Below are 23,790 nucleotides of genomic sequence, written 5' to 3' on the forward strand. Positions count from 1 at the left end.
CTCGTTCCCTGGAGGCCAGCACAGGTGGAGAGCTCCAGGGAAACGTGGATGGAGGTCAGTCAGGGAGGACACCTTCCATCGAGCTCTGGCCTCGGCATGCGGGCCGGCATACACACACATGCACACGTGCACACTCGCCTTGCCTCACGTGCTCTCTCTCTCTCTGTTTTGGAACAGACACTAACTTCGTGCTGGGCAATGCCCAGATAGTGGACTGGCCCATCGTGTACAGCAATGACGGATTCTGCAAGTTGTCCGGCTACCACCGCGCGGAGGTGATGCAGAAAAGCAGCGCCTGCAGGTACAACGTGCGCCTCTCCCCTCGGGCGTGCAGGGTGGAGTCTCTTGGAGAGAGGAAGATTGCCTCAGTGTCTGACTGTATGTCTTGTGGATTTTTATTGCTGTGGCTCCTGTGGTGTGTGCTGAGAAAACCAATGGGGAAGCAGAACATGGCCCCTGCAACTGATGAATCAGCAGTCAGTAAGACGGGGAACGGAAAGCAGAAAGATCTGTATGTGAACTCTAAAGTTTATGAGGTTAGGATAGAATTTAACGTGAGAGTTAGAAGATTAAACAGGATTTTAAAAATTGATTAGTGAAATCAAGACAGTCACGTAGCTCAGGCTGGCCTCGGACTTGCTAGGTAGCCAAAGATGACCCTGCACTCTGCTGCACCTGCCTCAGGCTCCCAAGTGCTGGGCTCACAGGAGTGTGCCAGCACAGCTGCTTGTCTGGGCCTGGCATCCGAAGCCAGGCCCTTGCACTCCTAGGCAAGCACTCTGGCAGCTGAGCTACATTCCCAGTGCAGAGTTTTAAAACGTTATGAACATTTTATAGAGCAGTTTCAAGGTAAGGCCTCCCTCTGCCATAAGCTGTTCCTCAGCCGGAAGCCATCCCGGAAGCTCAGCTGTAGGGATTCTCCTCCAGCACCCTGGGGTGGCAAGGCAGCACACAGCCTGGACCCCACCCAGCATTCCTTGGCAGCAGCCATGGCTGGATCTCGGCTCAGCACAGCCTCTGGGCGCCCCTGCCCTGTCTTCCGTGGTGGACGTGTGGAATGGAGCCATCATCTAAATCAAGAAGTCACCGTGGAGTGTGGCCTCGCCATGCTGCCTGTGTTTTCATGCGGTAGATGAGCCACGAAGCTGCTGACAGTGTTACATGTTCGGACATTAGTTAAAGTTTGTTAAATTCTAGATCACCAAGCCTGACAAGGGGATAGTTTAGGACTTTATTTCTGCTGGCAAATCTGGAAGTTGTTTCTCTGGCGTACCTGAGTGTCCTGCATTCCCTGTTTTCTGCCGAGAGTCCATTCCTGTGAGTCTGTCTCCACCCGAAGGCTAACGGCTGATGGGTCCCAAGAGTTAGCTTTACTTTTTTGCACAACCAGGGCAGTGTTCCCCCTTTTTATTGGCTGTAGCACCTCCAGGAAAGAGACATTCCCTTGATGTTGCCAACTTTTCCTTCATACAGTTCTAAGCAATTTATTCAGCCGTAACACCTGAACACTCCCAGTGGCTTCCAGATGGCTCAGGCCTTTCCGTTCTCTGTCCCACACACTGTAGACATGTGCATTTTCATGTCCAGGTAAAGGTACTGTTCACCTGCCAGTGAGCTACAGCCTGGAGAGGTGTGTGAGCAAATGGGTGTAACACTACTCTTCATCAGTGGGGACTCAGATATGGGGGTTCTGTGAGGAAGCGGCAGCTCGGGGTGGTACTGGCACCTCCCTTAAATGAAGGCTTTAGGGAAATGACTGAGAGAGAGAGAGAGAGAGAGAGAGAGAGAGAGACGGAGGGAGGAAGGGAAGGGAAGGAGGGAGGGAGGGAGGAGAGGCCAGCAGGCTGGGATGATCTAGTCTTGATCTGCTCTTTGTAGAGATATTTCCAAGATTTGTGTTTTCCTGGCATTTGGGTTTGAGTCAGCCCCAAAGCCAAGTGCTACAAGGACATCACACAGCCAGTCACACCTCTCAGTGGCTAGAGGAACACAAAATGACAAAGTGACAGCACGCTCAGAGAATCAGTGCCTGGACTGTTTTCTTACTGAGTGCCAGAGTTGGGCAGCATGGGGTGGGCTCTGCTGCAGGCCTGTGTGACCCTGGACTCAGTGTGTGGTCAGGAGCTGGAGAGTACACTTCTTGAGGTGTTTCTTCTCTCCGGACTCCATGGGTTTTCAAGAGGAAGCAAGAATACATCTGTGCACAGCATTAGCGGATGGGAGATGTGTGGTTCCGCCCAGAAGCCTGTCACTACGCGCGTGCCCGCCCCGGCGCACTGCGGCACTCACCCTTCGGCTTCCACGTCTGATCTCTCAAGCGTCTGATGGAGGCTCAGTTTACAGGGGCCGAAGTGGGAAAGTGGAGGTTTTCCTTAAACACACAGTTAAATCGATGAGTCTTCTTAAATTCAATTAAGGTTTTCACGGTGTGTGCATGTAGGCTTTGTAGGTGCATGAGTGTTCACGTGTGTACCAGTGTGCATGTGTTCATGTGTGTACTCACGTGTGTGAATGTACATGTGTTCATACATATGTGTGTATTCACGAGTGTATGTGTGTTCAGTGCTGGGTGTGGAATAGGTATTTCGCATGCGCCTGCACACGGACAAAGACTTGCTGACTTCCCGATGGCCTTTTGCTGCCTTTCAGCTTCATGTACGGGGAGCTGACTGACAAGGACACGGTCGAGAAGGTGCGCCAGACCTTTGAGAACTACGAGATGAATTCCTTCGAGATCCTGATGTACAAGAAGAACAGTGAGTGTCAGACCCCCGAGCCCTGCCCTGGGCGAGGCCTCGCCTCGGTGGCTGCCTGCTTCCTTCTCCCTCGTCTGGTTACTGTGTGTGGCTAACGAGGGAGACTCCGTCTGCTAGTGTTTTCCTGTTGGTTCCTGGGGCTGTGGAAGGCAGCAGGGAGAAGGGCGTCCTTCGCTCCTTGCATCTCGCTGCCTTGTGCGTTCATGTTTGTCTTGGCCACAGTCACCTCTGCCAACTCCACAATGAAGTCAGGGGCCGCGAGCAAGTGCAGAGCTCGGCTTTCTCTTACCTGTCTTCTTGCTGAACAGGCGAGCCATCCTAGGAAGTGAGGAAGGCGAGCACACGGCCACAGCGAGACTCCTCCATCATGGTGGCGGTGTTACACGGCAAACCCAGAGGGTCCTGTGTGCCAGGCAGGCATTCCACCCCCCGAGCTGCACCCTCAGGCCCCTGGTTCTGCTTTGCTCATGAGTAATTATACTTTGATTGAGGAAGGCAGCTGAAGTCAACCTCTCGTCTGTCTCTACACCCAGGCACACATATGTGCACCTGCATACACGTGTGCACATAGATGCAAACATGCACACACGTGTGTCACACACACGCACACAGGCCAGTGAAGAACCTTAACAAAATTAGGATGGATGAGCAGGTTTATGGTTCAAGTACCATTTCCAGAGCTCCCTGATGGGCCTGGGGTGTGTTCATTGGGTGTGTTCTGGGCTTGGGGGTGGCAGTTTGCTCTGGAAGCATCAGGACTGTCCTCCCGTCTGTCCAGAACGCTGAGGGAACTGTTGGCTTGGCGGTTATGCAGATGTTGAGTGCAGAGCTGCAGCCTGGCCGCTGCGAGCGAGCTGTCCGCAGGAGCGGTTGCCTTAGCTGGCCCGTCTCCTTTCCACCTCAGGGTTAGCTCTAGGGAGAGTTAGGTGGTGGATGGTGAGGGCTCATGCTGGTCCTCCCCTTAGGGTGATACAGCTCCAAGCCAAAGGGCTTACCGGGAGCACGCCCACGGCAGCCTTCTCAAGGAGACCGGGGCGGCGCGTGGGCTCTGAGCTAACACAGTGGGGCTGCGGGTTCCCACACCGGAGCCTTTGTGTGGCCCTGGGTCCCCACACCGGAGCCTTGTCTACTGAGCGCTGTGACTCGCCCAGGGCGCAGATCGGGGACTGGCAGGGGCATCACATAGAGTGCCCTGCTTTTGTAGTTTGCTTAAGAGTTTCAAAGCCTCATTAGAGGACGCATTCAGCTTGCCCAAATCCAGCCACGCAATGGAACAAAGGGAGACAGAGGGAGACGCAGCTTAAATTGCTAAAGCGATTTTACTTTATATTCCTTCTGGTGGGCACAGGCCTCAGGGGGAGTGAAGATGAAAGAGGGACCCCCTGCTCTCGGAGGCGAGGCCCTGCCTGCCGAGGCCTCCCTGCTCTACAAGTGGGAGCTTTGAGCTTGGCAGGCTCTCTCCAGGACTGACCACTTCACCTGCTCGGCTGAAGGAGCAGAGTCTCTCCCTGCCCCCGAGGTTGTGGGAGGCTTTGGAGACAGGTGAAGTCTCTGAGCTTAGCTCGCTGACCTGAGCTCTGCTTTGAAGTTGATGCGAAAGCTCTCCAAACACCGGTGATGGTGCACACCTGTAATCCCAGCACTCAGGAGACAGAGGCAGGCGCTCTCTGCCAGTTCAAGGGCAGCCTGGTCTACAGAGTAAGTTCCAGAACAGCCAGGGTTACTCAGGGAAACGCTTTCTTAAAAAGCCACCCCTCTTCCAACCCAAAAAAACCCCAGACAAACCAAAACCCAAACACTACCACCACCACCAGCCCACCAAAACTCTCCAAGAGTCATCGCTCACCTGGTTTTCCCTCCCTTCCTGTAGCAGATAAACGCTACACGAGTCTGCACTGTTAAAATGCTTGGTCCCCTCAGCCCTCCCGAGTGGCCATGGATGAAATTTAAATCTCTATCCCGAGCCATACCGTGCCCCGTGTTTGCTCCCTCTTTCTCTCAGTTGAGTCATGGGCCCATGTTGTGGCCATTTTGGTTCATGACATGGATACATGTTTTTGTTTTAATCCCAGGTGTAGGAATTTAGTTTGTCCACAGCTGATTACTGCTTAGAGCAGGGGTGTGGTCTTTGCCAGCTGGAGATAGTCTAACCGTGAGGACTGTAAATATCAGAGCTCCGGTAGTGGGAGGAGGCTTCGAGAAGACGGAGGAAGACGGTTGCTTGTTCGTCCAGCCGCGTTTGCCGGGCTGCTGGGTATTCTGATGACAGAGACTGCTCTTTTCCCAGAGAACCGATGACTTTAACTAGCCAGAAGTAGCTAAAGAGAACTCCTCCCCCTCCCCTGTAACCTTCTTTCTCTCCTGCCTGGTGTTGGGGTGTAGGAAGGGAGGTAGAGGCATTAAGGAACCCCAAGTGAAGTCGAGTTAGAAAATATCACCCCCACAGAACACAGAAGGCACGGCCTGAGGACCCAGCAGCAATACCTCAGTTTTCTCTCTGGAACCTGACTTCTTCCACACCTTACCCTCTCCTGAGGGAGTGGCAACTGATTGGCTGATCTCGGGACTTATTTAGTTCTCCTGAAGCTTGCGCTTATTTCAGGCGCTTCCTATTGGCCAGCTGTGTCAGGCCCTGGCTGCTGCCCGCACAGGACAGATGCCATGTCTGCCTTCCCAGCACGCACAGTGCGCTCTCAGGTGTTCCGAGGCGATGACATGGGTGGGCGATTCACCCTGATTTAGGAGGTGAGCGAAGGACCTCTTCCTAACAGGCTTGATGGAGAGATGAGTCAGGCCAAGAACACAGCCGTGGCAGGGCAGGTGGAGCGGGCGGCAGGCACAGCTCACCGAGGGCTGCAGAGAAGCAGACACAAAGCAGCGCTTCCCCGGCCTGCGTGGGAACTCCCCGTGAACAGGAAGGGGCACACCTGTGCAGTGGGCCTGGGGCAGGTGCGAAGTTCACTCTCAGCTGCCATCCGTGTGAGTGGGCCACCCGGGTGCATTCTCAGCAGCCGGGAAGACTGGCTTCCAGCCCATTTCAGAGCTGTGTTCCTGGCACCTGCCGTAGCGCCTCACACACACACCCATGCACACACACAGAGTGCTCCACCAAGACTCCTGGTTGGCTGGCAGTGGTGGCACATGCCTGCAACCCCAGCACTCAGAAGACAGTCAACAGGACCGTTGCCAGTTCAAGCCTAGTCTGGCCTGCCCAGGGACGTCTACTTGGCCAGGGTCTCACGGGACAGCGGCCCCTCCACGTTGCCCTTGCCACGTTGCTCTTGTGTGGTCCCCTCAGAATGGCTCACTACACTTACAGAGTTCTGTGGCTCCTGAGCCTAAGGTTCCAACGTTTGCGTTTTCCTTTCTGAGACGAGTTGCAAGGCCCGAGAGTGATGTCAGTCCTCTGCAGCAGTGTCCTGCGTCAGTTCTCTGGTGGCCGTAATCAAATGCCTGACCAGAAGATGCCTGAGGGAAGAGGCTTTATTTTGGCTTCCGGCTTGAGAGGACCCAGTCGGCCGCAGAATAGCTTAGTGGCAGGTAGTTCCGTGGTGTGTGGTGTGGGAGCTGGGAACGCAGTGCGGCTGTGCCCGGCAGCTGGTCATACTGTGTGCACTGCCAGGAAGGGGGGTTGCGGTTTGAGTATGGAATGTTCCCAGCTGGTGGAGCTCTTTGGGAAGGTTCTGGAAGCTGTAGGAGGTGGATCCTTGACAGAGGAAGTACACCCCTCAGGTGGCGCTGAGGTTTTGTAGCCTGACCCCACTTCCTGTTCATTTTCGCCCACTGCCTGATGGCTCCATGCTCTGCTGCTGTGTCTTCTCTGCCCGATGGGTTGTCGCCTTCCAGAAACTGTGGGCCAAAATGAGCCCCTTCTCCTTCAAGCTGTTATTGTCAGGTGTGTCTCAGCAGCAGGAAGGAAGGTGATGCAGTGGGAGTTTATGAGGCTCTAAGTTTTCCTACTGACGACAGGGCTGAGCCAAGGGTGGTCTCCGTATCTCCAGCACTCGGGGCTGAGGCGGGAGGATTGAATCCGAGGCTAGCCTGAGCTGCATATTGAGACACTGTCTCAAAAACCCAAACCACAACCCAGGAAAACAAAACAGGATGAAGCCGCGGTGAGTGTCCACGGGCAGATGCTCTGGTGGCATTGGTCCCCAGTGGGTGATAGTTGCTGTGCCAGCGACGTCTGTCAGGCGGCACCGTTCTGCTGTGCAGCCGCTCTGCCAAGCGTGAGTGGCTGCCTCATCACACCTCGTGAGAAGGGAATGCTCAAACGCCCAAGTGAGCAAACTGTTGAAGGGAAAGTTTCCTCTATCCGCTTTTTGGCATCAGCGAAACTGAGTTGTTGTTCTTCCCATCCATTTAAAAATCACCTTTTTAATATTACATGTTCAGATTCTAGGCCTTCCCATTCTCTTTAATTCAAGTGACTTTCCTGCTGGTGTTTATAAGCTTATTTATGTTTTACGAATGCATATGTGTGCATGTGTGTGCATGCTTGCCAGTGTAATGTGTGTGGGTACATGTGTGTGCATCCTTGCCTGTGTAATGTGTGTGGATACATGTGTGTGCATGCTTGTGTAAGACCTGGGGTCTCACAGCTCAGGAGTTCAATCGCGCCCTTCCCAGAAACTCTCCCAGACCAACACTCGTTGCAAAAGCAAGAGGTTTATTAACCATTGTACAACGGGGTCACCCCTGCCGGCCAGCAAAGAGTGGCACCAGGAGACAAAGGCCTTTAGGTTTTTAAAAGAAAAATTGCGGGAAATTTGAAGTTGCAGTTTTGGCAATTTAGGATTGGATGAGGAAGCTATAAAGTAAGATAATTGGTTAGTCTTAGGTGCTCAAGCTTGGCCAGTCCTGTCAAGTGTGGATGCAGCTGCAATTGAAGGTGGGGGTGGTTAGCTCATCCTTGAAGATTAGGGGCTACAGACTTTTGGCTGGAGGTCAAAAGCTACTCAGAAGAAGTCTAGGTTCGTTGCTAAGAAACGCTATCTCAAGGACAAGGGTCTGGTCCTTCTTTTGCTGAGTGAAGGTCATTGCTTGCTTGTCCTTTTTTTATATCTGTCCTCACAGATAGGGTCACATTCCTTCACTCTCTGGAAAGGTACTAAGAGGCTTTAGCTTAACCTGGACCTAAAACTCAAAACTATAGGCCTTAGAAGACATACAGGTTACAAAGTTAGCCTAACCCTTTCACTTGCTGGTGTAATATGTGTGGGTACATGTGTGTGCGTGCTTGTCTGTGTAATGTGTGTGGATACATATGTGTGCATGCTTGTCTGTGTAATGTGTGTGGATACATATGTGTGCATGCTTGCTGGTGTAATGTGTGTGGATACATGTGTGTGCATGCTTGCTGGTGTAATGTGTGTGGATACATGTGTGTGCATGCTTGCTGGTGTAATGTGTGTGGATACATGTGTGTGCGTGCTTGTCTGTGTAATGTGTGTGGGTACATGTGTGTACACATGTCCATGCATGTGAGGGCAGAAGTTGATTTTGGTGTCTTCCTTGACCCCATGTTGTTTGCTGAGGTAACCCCCTATGAAATAGGGGTGCTCAGATGCTCTTGCTCTGGGGATCTCCATCTCTGTCTCATGAGTGGGTTAAAGTGCGGGACCCGAACCCCAGTTGTCATGATGCCCAGCCAGGCTGCTGCCACTGAGCTGCCCACCTTCCCAGCCATGTTGGCGAGCTGCTTTGTTTCTAGTTCTTCAGTGTTTACGGGATCTTTAATCATAGGACCAGCTTTTCCTACGCTTTGGGGGCGTTGGGCAAGAGTGGGAAAGGCTTCAGTGGCGTGGGGTTTTCATATTGGGACATTGTCTGTCTGTCTGTCAGTCTGAAAACCTGTCATTCCTGGGTGCAGTGTCTTTGTCATGTTGCCGCATGAAACCCCGGGAGGCCGTGTGGTTTTCCTGCAGTGACAATAACCGTCACGAATGAGCTAATCAGCAAATACTCATGAGCCTGCTCTTAGGTGGCCTGTGAGTGTTCTCCAGTTCCAAACGAGAAAATTAAGAAACCTTTCCTTGGAGTAAAAGCCCACGTACCTCCTGTCAGTGTGTCAGCGCCTCACACATGCACACACAGCATGCGGCTCTGTGGTTTGGGGTGGCTGGTGGCTGTGTCCCTGGGAGCCTGGGGCAGCCGTGATGCTCCGGACCAGGCCTTGCAGAAGGAGCTGCAGGCCGTGGAGCTATGGACTCTGCCGGCAGCTCGGCCCTGGCTGAGCTGAGCTGGACTTTCACGGGAGAGAAGGTGCCCGCCCTCCAGGAGCGACCAGTGTGCAGCAGATCAATCAGGAAAGCATTCTGTCCATTTTCCAAATGGCTCCTCTTTTCTTTTATGGAAGAGCTGCTGGCCACTGTGGCTGTCAATCTTAAACACACAGAGAGCTATTCTCCTCATTAACATTCTCCTTCATGTTTAGAGGCTTAAAAAACCCGACATGTAGAACTGAAAAAACCATTGAGGACAGGGTCTGGCTGTGTAACTCCAGGGACTGAATCTCGCCCTGTAGACCAGGCTGGCCTCAAAGCCACACAGATCTGCCCACTTCCGCTCCAGAGTGTTGGCTTTAAAGGTTTGCACACAACATCTGGCAGATGTGTTTCCCTTCATGTTTCTGATTTTTATAGAGTGATTCGGGAGCTCCTTTCCTTACCCGAGAAATAAAAGTGCTTTTTCTTTTCTGTTCTGCTTCTCTGCTAGTTCTGTTAAAGTGCCCCTTAGAATAGTAGACAATTTGGAATATATTTTGCGAGGTTAGCACGTATATATTTCTCATTCAATTATAGTGTTGTTTATTAAGCAGTTGTTTTTCCTAATTTCTAGTTCCCTATTCTTCTTTTGTGTATGTTCATGTGTGTGCACTTGCTTATGTGTGCTCTTGTCTGTGCATGGGTATGAATACATGTATGTTCATGTCTGTGCAGGGGTGTGTGTGTGTATGTGCGCATGCCTGAAGAGGCCAGAGGACAATCTCAGGTGGTTCTGTAGGAGTCCTCCACCTGGTATTTGGAGTCAGCGTCTCTCACTGGGCTCGAGCTTGCGGAGCCGCCTGGCTGGCCAGGTCTCTGCTTTCCCAGTGCTCAGATCACATGTGTGGCCCACTCCGGCTTCTTCATACGGGCTATGGAGGTTGAATTCACGTGCTCACACTGTGTAGGTTTGTCGTCTGAGCTTCTCCGAGGTCCCATCCTTTTCTTTACACATCAAAGCTTCGCGTCTGTGTGTTTCTTTCTCTTCTTGTCCTGCAGCACATGTGCTGTGTGGGTCAGATGCAGAGCCCGCACCCCTGAGATTTCCATGCTTGCAACAGGGTTAAAGTTACAGCAGCGCGTCACCTCACAGCTCCGCGGGGTGAGAACTGTCGCCGTCAGAGCCTGGCTTACTGCGAGTACTCAGTAAAGGATGCCCTTTTCTCTTCCTTTATTCTCCTCCTCTTCTTTCTCCTCCTCCTCCTCCTCCTCCTCCTCTTTTTTTTTTTCTTTGAGACAGGGTTTTTCTGTGTAGCCCTGGCTGTCCTGGAACTATGTAGATCAGGCTGGCCTTGAACTCAGAGATCTGCCTGCCTCTGCCTCCCAAATGCTGAGATTAAAGGCCTGTGCTACCATCTGGCAAGGGTGATGTTTTCATAGTTGTTTTGCAGATAGTCCTATGGATGCTTCATTATCATAGTAGGTAGTCATTGTCATATTTTTCTCCTAAGGCCTCGCTTATACCTCTATTTTTATGTTCGAGTTGAATTCAACTTACCAAGCTCTCAAGAAGAGCATGTGAGCCCCACTGTGCCTCTGACTGAACTGCATCTCATTTATACATTCAGCATGAGGTCTTCCTCAGCTCTCCTGTCTCATCTGCGGACAGTGTCACCCCCCCAATCATTTAGCTTTTGTTTAATGTTCTTTAATTCCGTGGAGGGCTAAGCCTTGGCTTTCCCAGCTTTGCCCTTGCTCTGATAATCAGAACAGAGTGAGACACTTGGAGAAATGTTTTCTTTTAAGTCATTCAAGCCTCCCTGAGGATTTCAGGTGTTAGAAGAAGGGTTGGAGAGGAAGAAGGGATGTGGTAGCTTCAAACACCCATGCACTACCTGTGTTTATTTTTACTTACTCTTAGGGAGGTCAGTCTCTCCTATTTTACAAGTGGGTGATGATGCTGAGAGAGGCCGAGTGGCCGCGGCCAGGCGTGGCGGCCTCCCACCCCAGGCTGCCCTTCCTCTCAGGGCGGTTATCCTGCAGCAAACGGTCTGCTCGTGCGCAGGCTGCTGTTGCTCAGTCCAGTTTCTGGACCTGTTGGTGTGGCCCGGCCTGGTGCAGCTCTTCCCTAGAGGTGCTCAGAGTGGCATGGGCTGCTCTGCTGCTGATCGTGACCCCGGGGCACAGAGGTCTGGTGATGTGGGGTCCCTAGGAGGCCCAAGGAGAATGTAGAGGGGCCGAAGCCTCTCGTAGGTCAAAGCCTGTGTCTTGTTATCTGGCTGCCAGCGTTGAGGATGTGCCAAGGCCAGGCTGAGTGGTAGGAGATGTCACTTCCTTACGCATGGGGATCGGAACGGATAGCAGTGTCTGACCTGGAATTCACCTCCTGTTGACTGTCTTTGCCTGGAACGGACCCCCTCCACCAGCAACACTGTGGGCCGCTGCCTTGCTGCGCTAGCGCCTCCGTCTTCCTCAGGCACAGGCATGGGGGTCAGATGTTGGCTCGTCTCTGCTGTGCATGTCTGGGCTCTGCTGTGCACTGGCCCCACCATAGTGGGGTGGTCCTGCCGCAGTTCTGGGCTCTGAGGCCTCTGGAGTCCGTCTGATGTGGCCTCTGCCAGCAGGAAGATCAACCCAAGAGCCAAAGGCTTCCTGACTCTCCCTAAGACCTCCAGAGAGGGAGGCACGGTGGTGGGGCCCAGACCCTAGAAGGTCTGTGGTCCCTCATCTACCAAGAGCCTGAGTGATGCTGCTCCACATGAAAACGCTTTGCCATGAGGAGGGATGGGGTTGGAGTCTCTGGTCTGTGCTGGAGGCCTCTTCTTCCTTCTGGAACATTTCCAGACGTGAAAAGTTGGTCTGTGCCACTCACTTTCTTACTGATAGTTGGGCTGGGGCAGGCCCGAGGGTCTGGGAAGACTGCCGTGGGACTGACGTCCCTGAAACTCAGCTGTCCCTCTAGAGAATCCAGCCTGCCAGCTTGCTGCACAGCTCAGCGATGACTGCCTGGCACACAGCTACCACTGGGATGACAGGCAGGGCGGTAAGACGCAGAAAGTAGGTGGAGATGCCTGTCCACAGACGGGACTGTGATCTGTTCAAGAAGTAGTCCCTACTTGTTAAGGTTGGCTTTTCTTTTTTTGGGTGGGGTGGGGTGGGGAGCAATTCCCTGTCTGTTATCAGAACTGTCTGAGATGTAAGACTTAGAAGCTAGATGAAAATGTCAGTGCTCTGCCTGGGACACTAATCCTGGGGGCAGTTTGTATCTGTGGGAAAGGTTTCAGCCCTGCGTGTACACAGCCTTTTCCACCTGTCACAGGTAGCCAGAGAATCTCAGGCCTCTCCTCCCACCGGCTGTCACCCTGCCCTTTGTGTTCTTCCCACCATTTATAAAATAGGGCAGCAGAATGGAGAAGAGTTCTTGTCTCCTAAATTAACAGTCTGAGGAAAAGCCTTGGGGTCACATGGAAAGATGTCCAAAGGAAACTGCACACCAGGAAAAGGAGGTTCCTGCCTCCTTACCAGCCCTGGGCACCACTCTAAGGCAATGCGACCCCTCCCCCCCCCAGCCTCGAGGCATAGGGTTTCTCTGTGTAGCCCTGGCTATCCTGAGCTTGCTTTGTAGAGTAGGCTAGCCTTGCACTCACAGAGATCTGCCTGCCTTTGCCTCCCTGAGTGCTGGGATTTGAGGCATGTCCCACCATGCCCTGCTGGTAATGTGAACTTTTGATGCCAGCTCTCTATTTAGATAAGGGGACAACCAGAATGATATGTGTTCAATCGGGGGACGTTTATTTCTCGAAGTGACAGCACAGCTGGTGGGGAGGGGCACACACTGAGTGTTGAAAAGTGGGGGTTCATGATGAGCATCAACTGTGGAAAAGTGGGGGTTCATGATCATCGACTGTGGAAAAGTGGCAAAGGTTCCCCAGCCTGATGGATCTCAGTGCAGTGGGTTCTTACAAGTCTTGGCAGTTGGAATATAAAGACTTGAGGCTTGCGGCCCAGCGGGTTGGGGCAGCACGGGGGAGGTCAGAGGACTGAAGCCTGCAGGAAGGGGTAAGAGGCTGGAGAGGGGCTCCTAGGCTCCTCTCTTCTGGTTTGACCTTAGCTTGATAAAGTAGGAGTGCTTCCTGATTCCCATTTGAAAAAGCTGTGTGGAGTGTTTTCCTGACTTGTCTGCTGTGTTGCCAGTTGAATACGGCCACCTGTGCTTGGTGCTGTCATGCTGTCATGCTGTCATGCTGTCATGCTGTCTTGCTAAAGTGCAGAAGGCTTCAGATCCCACAAGTTCTGCAGAGGTCCTGGAAGGTGCAGTTACACAAACCTTCTAAAAAGAGTAGATAATTCCAAGGCCATATTTTTGTGATTTCGAATTCTTTTTGTACTGTGGGTGTTCTTTCGAAACCTGCTTTTTTTGGGTGGCATTATAGTCTGCCTGCTTTCTCAGAGCACCCATAATCTGGCAGCTAAAATTATGCAGAGAGGAGGAAGATGAATGTTAACCATGGAGCTGAATTTCTGTAACCAAGATGCAGGCCTGAGGACTTTTGTTATCTGAACTGTTTTCTGGCTGCTTTTGCAGTTAGGCTTATTCAGACTCACATGTGAGTGGATGATACGTCCAAGCCAATAAGCTATTGTCAAGGTGAGTGACCGACTCCAGTGTCTCTGTCCAGAGTCTGATGTGACTATGGCAGCCCCGGGCATCTATTCCCACCTCTGAGATTGTGTGCATTGTCTGCTCCAGGTCTCGTAAACTCTGAAATGCTGAGCACAGTGCCTGGAATGGGGGAGCCATCAGGTGCGCATCCACATGGTGAAATAGCTATGGACTTCATTCTGAAGGTGTTACTGTTCTAATTTCATTTTTGTTGCTGGGCTACAATACCCTGACCAAAGCAGCGTCGGGAGCTTCTTTCTGCCTGTAACTCCAGCTTACATCCATTGCTGTGAGGAAGTCAAGGTAGGAGCTTCACACATCTGGTCCCATCCCATCCGAGGCTGAGAGTGGAGAGGTGAATGCTTTGGTGCCACTGGCTTACTTGCTAGTGTGGAGCTTGAGTCTCCACACTCAGACAGTCCCTCACTGTAGGTTGGGCCACAACAGATAGCACAGTTAAGACAGCCCTGACAGACGTGCTCACAGGCTGACTCCAAGCAGGCACTCCCTCACTGAGACTCCTCAGGGGAGTCTAGGTTGTGTCAGGTTCACAGTTGTAGCCATTACAGTTGTAAGATATCCCAAATATGAAAAATCTGGCAGCTGGTTATGAAGTTCTGTCACGGTAGATGCTGCTTAGGGAGACAGGTAGAGAAGATTGTATGTGCCGTGGCTTCGGTGGCGTGGACTAGGTGGCTTTGGTGCCGTGGCTTCGGTGGCGTGGACTAGGTGGCTTTGGTGCCGTGGCTTCGGTGGCGTGGACTAGGTGGCTTTGGTGCTGGGGCTTCAGTGGCTCATTTACCCTCTGGGCACCTGCAGATGGGTTACTCTTGGTGAGGTGGCCGACACAAATAGGGAAGCAGTTCTTTTCTTTCACTAATTACTGATATTATTGGAAGCCAAAGAAAGACCCTGTAGACCCTGCGGGTAGGGTCCTTCCTCGGAAGTCTTCAGCCCAGCAGACAGCCCTCCAAACCGCGGCGTGCGTTCTCAGGCTCTCATGTCACTGTGCGGTCCAGCGCGGAGCGGCGGGAATCCCGCGGCGGCCTCCCGGGCTGTCTTCAGTTTGCTGTTGTGTGGGATGTTTTGGATTTGGAGGGAGAGGGGCCGTGCTTGGCCAAGCAGGCACGCGGGGCCGATCGGTTCAGAAGCTGCACGAGGACCGCGGGGCCTCGAGCTGCGGCAGCGCGTGCTGGTGGCCGGCAGTGTCCACTCAGCTGGGACTCTTTACTGTCGCACTGTTCTCAGAGGCCTTCAGAGTCTTTCCTGAGCGCTAATGAGGGTTCAGACCCTACGTACACAGTTATGTGACCGTAAGAAAGTCCCCTCCATGTTTTCATCCCAGCAAGAAAAAAGTGACGCTGAGAGAACGTTCAGCCATGAATTCACATTCGTATCTGGTCGTTCCGAGTCCTGATTCCCCGCCCTCAGATGAGGGTGCCAACGGCTGACCACCCTCTCCGTGCTCCCTGCAGGGACACCGGTGTGGTTTTTTGTGAAGATCGCTCCGATCCGGAATGAGCAGGATAAAGTGGTTCTGTTCCTCTGCACTTTCAGTGATATCACCGCGTTCAAGCAGCCGATCGAGGACGACTCATGCAAAGGTTCGTAATTCTGGTTTGTGCAAGCACATTTATATGCTGTCCGCCTGCCCGCCCGCCCGTCCGCCCTTGACTCTCGCTTTTGCTGCAGAGACTCTGAGGTTGCCAAGGCAATCTTGCACAGTGATGGGGACATGATCTTAGTTTGTTTTGGGTACTGTGCCAATCTGCTTGGGGAAGAGAGAGACAGACAACTCTGGTAAAGTGTTTTCAGTTACCCATCTTGTAGTTACAGTTTGATGGAAGAAAGCAGCCGGGCACAGCTGACCTCACTGTGACTCTTTCGGTGGCCTTCATTTTTCCTTTGTCCCTTCCCCCACAGCCTTGTTCGTGCTAGGCAATCGCTTCCACGAGCTGCATAGCTCTTGACGGGTTTTCACAGTCACCACACGGGCAGGTGTGGCCACGTTTACCTGACTTCCTTGTGGATAAAGGAAGTTTGTGGTTCTGACTTGTAGGTTGTGGCAGCCTCTTCAGATCAAAACTAGAAATGAGGGAACGATGAGCCTGGAAGGGGAGCTGCCAGGAAGGCAGATGTGGACAAACAGCTGTGTGTCTGCTGTGGTCTTGAAACCAAAAAGTGAGCTGAATTTATTTGAGCTGTCAAACATTCAGGGAGAAGCTGGCACAGTCATACACCCAGCACTCTGCTCTGACCCCGCACATGTGTCTAAGTGGACACACATGTCTAATGGGCCTCATCATCCTGGATGTGTCAGAGGCTGAGTTGCAGAGCCGGGGTTAGGATATGGGAGGGTGAGTGCGTTTCCTGGGCACACTGGGGAGATGCTCTCAGGACAGGTGAGTCGAGGTGCATCGTATGGGGAGGCTACATAGGCAGCCATTGTGGACGCCTCATGTCTGCTCTTGATGGGGAAAAGACTAAAGGACACATCAGGGCACAGTGTTGCGCACTGGCCACGTGTGTGTGCTCACAGCTCGTTGGCACACGGGCAGTGGTTCATGCCACTCCCGTGCCTCCAATGCTCAGTGTCACCATTGCTCTAAGTTGGAGAGCCTATCTCTGAAAGATTTTAAACTTCCAGTCCACAGTTCTCATAGCACGTCCCGCTAAGCTCACGCAAGTGTTGTGGGAGGATGCCCGTGGCCCCTTCCGCTGCCCCTCCAACAGCCCAGCCACCGTGCACCAGGTCTGAAGGCGACAGAGTTCCACCTCTCCCTGGCATGTGGTGATGAGGTTGTTGGTGCCACCGGCATCCTTTAGAACCTGGTGCTTCTGGAGTGAGACCACGGCTGATTTACTGCTCTTGCTATATGGACCAAAGATTTTTAAAGGTTATACAAAACCCAAGCCAGTCTCCCCAGGCCCACAGTCCTCTGGATTCTAGTCTTGGGAAGGAACCCCAGGGTGCTCAGAAGATGACGTTTCTGTGGAAGGCACTGACTTTCTGGAGGCGTGAGGATGGGCGTGACTCACACTGCCCTGCTTTCGGCATCACAGCTGCAGACTGTTTATTTGTTGGGGACCCCACTTACGTGTGTTTGGAAATCCTGGTCTGGACACTGGACAAGCTTTGTGGAACACCACCTGGTCAGACCTGGATTCAGATGTTACCTATTGAATGTTGGAATGTTGACTATGGGGGACTTAAGAGCAGCCAAGACCATCTGGTCTTCTTGGATTCTCAGGAACACCTGCCCTCCGTGACCTTTTCCTTCCCACACAGATAAAATTGGCCAGTGCCCCCCCCCCAGAAGGTGGTCATTTGTTTTCAGGTCTTGGGGAAGGCAAGGAAAAACTGGCTAGTTGCGTCATTTACAAACCCCAGGCTGTAGCTCAATTTCTGCAAGATCAGAGGATGGGGAGTTGAGGCTAGCCTGAGGCAAGTCACCCAAGGCAGCGAGCCATCTCTGTCACCTGGTGTGAGCTAGTGACAGAGCCTTGGCCAGAGAAGTCTGGGTTCTAGATGCTTCTCCCTAATCTAGGTGCCTGGCTTCCTTTTCCGTATTGGTATAAATTTCCCCAAACCTGCCCTACTGTCTCTCAAGGCTGCCATCACAACCGAGCTCAAGTGTGTTGGTAAAGCACGCCGCTGCCCAACCTCCATACCTCCGGGTGCGTTGCTGAGCAGCTGGGCTTGCTTGCAGGCACCGGCAGAATGGACCTGTGGGAGTTCCAGGGACACGGGGCATGAGGTGAGAAAGCCTGTGCTCTGTTGGTGTGCGGCTGACCTTGTCTGTGTTCTTCTGCCTGCTTCAGGTTGGGGCAAGTTCGCTCGGCTGACCAGAGCTCTGACCAGCAGCAGGGGGGTCCTGCAGCAGCTGGCGCCCAGTGTGCAGAGGGGCGAGAACGTCCACAAGCACTCACGCCTGGCAGAGGTAAGGGTGGGTGTGGCATGGCGCGGAGCCGGGATGGCTGCGCGGGACGGGAGCCTCGGGACCTCCGGCCTCTGGGCTGGGACTTCGGTTTGTCTGGACTGTGCGAGCCGTGCTCTTTAGCAAGAGGGAAGGGCCGGAGCTGCTTTTCTCCCTGAGCTTGTGAGGGCAGGCTGGGCACAGCCCTCCACTCAGACTTTTGTGAAATTACAGGTACCGGTTCAGGTTCACCTTTCCTAGGACACAGCAGGGAGCTGAAAGCGCTTCTCATTTGAAAAAGAGGCCTTTAAAAACGTATAGATCATAGGCAATTCTGTTATTTGAGTAATGCGCACTATTCAAGGAAACGTGATACAGGAATCAAAGGGAAGAAGATGAAAACCTCCCGTGACCCCTGGCCGCCTAGCATTAATACAGTTTATTGTGCTTTCATTTGTGCACTTCCTACTTCCCGAAGAGGAAGAACCCCCCGTGTGATGTTCTCGGAGTAGAGGTGTGTCTGCGTGTGACCACATCTTCCTTTCTTTCTATATCTGTGACTCCCTTCGCCGTTAGTAAATGATCTTACAGCGGCTGATTTAGTGACCTCTGGAAAAAGGACCACGTGAGGTGGTGGCATCTTCCACGTGCCGGAGCGCGTGGAGTGATGGACTCCGAAAGGAGTAGCTGTCAGGGTTAGTGCCGCTCAGCCGTACCCCACCTCTGTCAGGCCAGTTCCCGGGAGGTGAGGTGGGACCTTCTCAGAGCGCCTCTTGCGCTCCCTCAGCAACCCAGATCTGTGAGCACAAGCTCTCAGTTTGCCCGGAGACAGCTTTTGCGCATGGGTTACAGTGTGGCCCTTCTCAAAGACCAGGCTTCCTCCCCCATGGCCTAGCTTCCGGCTTCCAGTTTTGCTGAGAAACTCCCAGCATGCTGAGCTCTGGTGGGGACCCTGCACATGCACAGTGCATGTTGGGTTGCTTACACAGACTCCCCAGGGGCTTTGATAACTTTTTTCAACAGTGGGCACTCGAGCCACGTGATCTGGATGATGGCAGATGTTTTTCTTCCTTGTCGTGATGCAGGCTTACGAAGGATTACTAAACAAGGTGCTAGAAATCAGAGGTATTTTCTCTGTTTCTTCCAGCAGGTGATGGAGTGACCTTTGCCCCTGCTTCTGTCCCCTTGCTCAATGTCATACGCCCGGTGTCTGTGCTGTTCCTTTCATGTAGACTGTAGCTGCCTCTTCCCATTGGATGTCTACATGATCATTCCTTCACTGCAAGTCTTTGCGTAAATACCGTGTTCCCCACATGGCAGTCAGGGATTTACCTGAGAAACAGTGATGAGATTCATTGACAGGATCTAGTCTTTTTGATTGTGGAGTGTGGCTGGTCAGAAGACGAGACACTCTTGGGAGGAGGCCACGTTCATGGTAGATTCCTTTTCCTCCAGGGTATCAGGTGCTTTTCTCATCAGTGTGACAAAATATCTGAGTTAAAGAAACTTGGAAGGCTTTGCTTTGGCCTGGGTTGGCAGAATGACATCACTGTGGTCTCTAACAGCAGTGGAGACTGCTGGTCACTTTGTATCCACACTCTGGAAGCCCTCCGGAAGCAGAGAGCCATGACTGGGGTGCTCAGCTCACTTTCTCCTTGCTGTTCAGTCTGAGATTCCAGCCGTTCAGGGTGGGTCTTCTGTCCTCTTTTAGCTCTCTCTGGAACCCCTTTCACAAACATGCCCAGAGATGTGTCTCCTGGGTAATCCTAAAGCTGTCAGATTGACAGTCAGGATGAGCTGCCAGCAGGAAAATGGCTTTCTGGGTTTGAGGCCCGAGTCAGGTTGGTTGAGTCCTACCATGTGACAGAGGCTGTGCCCTCCCCCTCAGGGCTTCCTGGCTAGCTGTGAGTGAGGTCTGCGACATACCTTCACAGGAGCACTTAGCACTGCGTTTGCTTGGTAACTGGCTGCCAAGGCTCAGCTGAGCTGGTGTGGAAGTCAGCATTTCTGTTCACTTGTCCATGGAGTGCTCACACACATTCCTGGAGCCACGCTGATCTCCTAGGGAGCCAACAACGAAGTCACACATGTGCCCTTCATGGCCATTGTCCCATGTTCAGTGGGAGACAGCATTGTTTCCAGGAAGGGGGGCTGCTGCTTCCGTGATCGCCCTGGTACACATATGTAATGCTGACTTCCCATCAGTGCATGCTGTCTCTCAGCAGGAAAGAGAAAGGACAAAATAATATAATTAAGCAAGGGAAAGCGGGGTGCCTCACCGTGACTCAACCCACTTCAGGTATTTTCCCCAATGCATAATGTATTTTATAATGTAATTCACAGTCTACTTAAAATTTTATTCACTCCTTCACTTTGCACATGAGAACATGTATACATGTGTGTGCAGATGTGTGTGCCTGTGTGTGAGCTAAGATGAGAGAAGAGGACGTGGAGTGTTCTCTGTCACTTTCCACCTTTTCTTTTGAAGCAGGGCCTCTTGTCAAACCCGGGGCTGTCATCTTCTTAGGGAAGTTAGAAGCCAGCAAGTCCCAGCATCCTTCAGTCTCTGCCCACCTGGAGCTGGTGCAAAGGCCTGGCTTGTTGTGTAAATGCTGGGTCAAAACTTGGCTCCTCAGTACTCAGCTCTTCCTCCTAGTAGAGCCATCTCTCCAGCCCTACGTCTTTCTTGCTGTGTTTGTTTTTGGGGATAAGCACCTAGTACTCAGAACCGCAGCTAGATTCTAATAGCTGCTCAGCGGTGCTGAGGAATGTGTAGAAACTGATTTAGTAAAGGAAAGAAATGATCTGGGGCTCTGTCTACCTGTCTTGGCCCCTTAATTCCAAATGGAGGCAAGAACCTGGGACTCTTTTTCAGTAAAGATCAATTTTGGGTTTTGTTGATTTTCTGCATTGACTTTCTGTTTTCCAATTTATTGTTTTCTGCCTAGATTTAGTGATTTATTTTAGTCTACTTTTGATTTAGTTTTTTGTTCTAGTTTCTTAAATCAGACATTTAGATTTCTGATTTTGATCTTTCTTTTCTAATGCATTAAAAAATATTGTAAATTTCCCTCTATCAAAACATAGGTTTTGATAAATCATAGTTTTCGTTTAGTTAAACATACACTGTAATCTACTTATATGTGTGTGCCCATGTGGGTGCAGGCTTCCCCGTACACTCCAAGGCCAGAGAGGGACGTCAGGTGTCCTGCTGCCCGCCTTGTTCCTTGTCTCTCACTGATCCTGGAGCTGGTGGCCAGCAGCCCTCGTCCCTCTGCCCCACTAGTGCTGGGGCCACAGGTGGGTGTGTGGTCAAACCTGGCTCTTATTGTGGGTGCTAGATTTGAACTCAGGGCCTCATGCTTGCAGAGGAGGCGTTCTCACCCACTGGACCATCTCCCCAGCCCTCCTCGTGGTTCTCGCTTCACAGACTTGAGGCTGTCGTCAGGCGCCTCTGTAGTGCTGTCCTGCATCCTGGAGAACTGGCCTCTAACTGGAGTGCCCCCTTTGTCCTGTCCTTTCTCTGAGCCCGGCCTGTTGGGAGGAAAGGTAGCCATCTTGCTTTCATTCGATTGGTGCTAGGCCGCACACCCTTTCCCATCTCATCTCATATTGCTGTGGGGCCACAGGCAGCATGTGGCTAGGGGCAGGGTTTGTGCAGCTTAGCATGATGTCTGATGCCCAGGCCTGGCAGCAGGATTTGTGCTTCTCTCCTTGCTGCCTTGGTCTTGGCTCCCATGCTGTTGTCCACACTTTCTCTTCTTCCCTTGCTTCTAACTGAACATTTGTATGACACCATTTTTTTTTTTTAATGTATAAAACATGCTTCTTTTGTTTATGAGTGTGGTAAATGTATGTGTGCATGTTGGTACGGGTGTGTACATGTGTGTGAAGGCACACGTGTGTATAAGTGTGTGTGTACTGTGTAAGTATACCTGTGTAAGTCAGAAGTCGGGTGTTGTCCTCAATCACTCAGCATTGTGTTGGGTCAGGGTCTCTCCTGGGGCTCACTGCTTCGTGTAGGCTGGCTGTGAGCTGCAGGAACCCACGCTCTCTGCCTCCTGAGCATGGAGAGGCGTGGCGGGATTTTTGTGCAAGGGCTGGGATCCAGACTCCAGTCCTTTTGCATGACAAGTGCTTCACGGATGGAGCCATTTCCCCAGCCCTACCCTGTGCTTTTGAAGTTCTGTTCTTAGTGGTTGTCCTAGAGTTTGCAGTAAATCCATCTATCGACACAGCACTGCGCTGCTTTATGGACAGTGAACAGACCTTCTGACAACGGTGCACCCTGTTTCCTCTGTGAACCATTGCTTTCCTTCACGTCATTTATAAATGCACTTCTGTATGTACCCCCCCCCCACTGTGAAAAACAGTGTGCTGTCATTTTACTGTGTGTCTGCATGTAGCATGTATGTATGTATGCATGCATGTGTATATGTATGGATGTATGGCAGTTAGAGGGCCGGTTCTCTCCTTCCCCAGGCAGAGCCTAGGAATCAAACTCAGGTCATCAGGATTAGTGGCTGGTGCCTTCACCCACTGAACCATCCTGCCTACCCATGTTGCTATTGTTTTGATCAAACTTCTGTGCTAGATAGCTGATAATAAAACGGAACATATTGACTGTTCCTGCCTCTCTGGGAGTCTCCCAGTGTTTAAGCACAGCTGGAGTAGGGCCTGTCTCATTGTCCTTCTCTGCAGTGACCTTCACCTCCTCTGGCACTTCTTAGGAGACCCGTCTTCCAGCAGCATCTCCACTTGGTCTTTACTTGTCTGAGAAAATCTGTTTCTCCTTCAGGTTGGGAGTGATTTCCCGTGGTTCGGATGTGTAGGCTGGTGTGCGTTCTGTTTGCATGCTTTTCTTGGTTTTGAGATGTTGGTGATCCTTATCATTGTGTCTCTGAAGGTCAGTGTTGATTGTCATCGCAACAGAACCGAAATTCCCATGGTGGTGACGAGCACACTTGCGGGGGATTGTGGAGATCAGTGTGATAATTGATGTGGGAAGACCTGTCCAGCATATGTGGCACCTTTCCCTGCCTGGACCCTACACACATGAATGAGAAAGGGTGCTGGGTAGCAGCAAGCACTCAGGCCCCTCTGCTTTGTGAGTATAGGAGCCAGGAGATGCTATGTCCAGATATTAGGGTCCCCAGAGACCATCAGGAGCTGGGCCATGTGTGCAAGGGCAGAGAGCTTTATTCTGGCTTAAGTGTTCTCTAGGCCACCACCAATGCAGTGGATCAGGGCGGAGAGCCCTGAGCAGCTGCAAGGCAGGGTTTTTTATTAGGGTTTGAGCAAGGACTGGGGATTTCTAGCATGATTGGGAGACATTTAGCAAGGGCAAGCTTGTTACAAAGTGATTGGCTAACTAGCATAACTAATATTGAGCAAGCTCTCTATAGACCTTAGGAATGTTAGGTGTTTTCAGTGCCATGGATATGCTGCTACATGATAAGGCTGCCCAGCACAGATGCCCCACCCTGAGATAAGATACCTTCCCATTCATGTGGTTACCTCCAGGCTGTTTCTTGGGTGGGAGATTTTATGGTTTTATTCCTGAAATTTGTGACCTATGACCTAGTTTTTCTTTTAAAGTTAGGACTGGATGGAGACAAAATGGAGTTCATGTTGTCCTCTCATTCCCCCTTTCTGGTTTTATCCTGGGTCGAATCATAGGCCCACTTAAGTGTCTGTCTCCCGGGTGACAGGGTTGAGATGTTCATATTGAGACTGTAAGACCATAAGCTGGACCAAGGAGATACGTTTTCACACAAATTATCTATGACAACTGCCATTATAGGAACCTTATGCCAGGGAGTCCCTTTTGACTTAGCATTTCAGCCTGTTAGGTAAGATAATGGTGAAGTTCTCTTCTTCTGTAACTTCTTCTAGCTGACGTTAGGATGAAGTTATCGGGGGCCCAGGAAGGCTGAAATGCTAGTCAAAGGCTAGGCAATGGGGCACTTACCAGAAAAATGTAATTATCAATCCAGTTGAAGAGACAGGGAGCCATCACATTGGCTGGACTGGTTTACCTCAGCTTTTGGCAAGTCCAGATCTCAGCAGCTTGCAACCCATAGCTGATTCCTGAATGGAGTCTGTCAGCCAGGTGAAAATCTGCTGAGACAAGTATAGACTAGAGACAGAAGTTAAAAGTTGTTAGTAATTGGGGAAGTGAGGAATCCCAAGACCAAGGGAAAAATCCCATTTTCAGAAACAGGCATGTAAATTCCTCTGTTCTAGTT

At 51.7% G+C, this 23,790-nt stretch overlaps 1 protein-coding gene across 2 annotated transcripts in view; it reads left to right on the forward strand.

The window, feature by feature from the left end:
- Positions 1 to 23,790, forward strand: part of Kcnh1 (potassium voltage-gated channel subfamily H member 1) — a 261,141-nt gene that overhangs the window by 22,276 nt on the left and 215,075 nt on the right. For both annotated transcript variants that reach the window (XM_060364945.1, XM_060364946.1), the window contains exons 2-5: positions 178 to 301; positions 2,650 to 2,756; positions 15,101 to 15,229; positions 17,448 to 17,566. In XM_060364945.1, coding sequence (XP_060220928.1) covers positions 178 to 301; positions 2,650 to 2,756; positions 15,101 to 15,229; positions 17,448 to 17,566 — 479 coding nt within the window. The remainder of the gene's footprint in view (positions 1 to 177; positions 302 to 2,649; positions 2,757 to 15,100; positions 15,230 to 17,447; positions 17,567 to 23,790) is intronic.

The sequence above is a fragment of the Meriones unguiculatus genome, chromosome 11 (assembly GCF_030254825.1).
Source record: "Meriones unguiculatus strain TT.TT164.6M chromosome 11, Bangor_MerUng_6.1, whole genome shotgun sequence".
NCBI lineage: Eukaryota > Metazoa > Chordata > Mammalia > Rodentia > Muridae > Meriones > Meriones unguiculatus.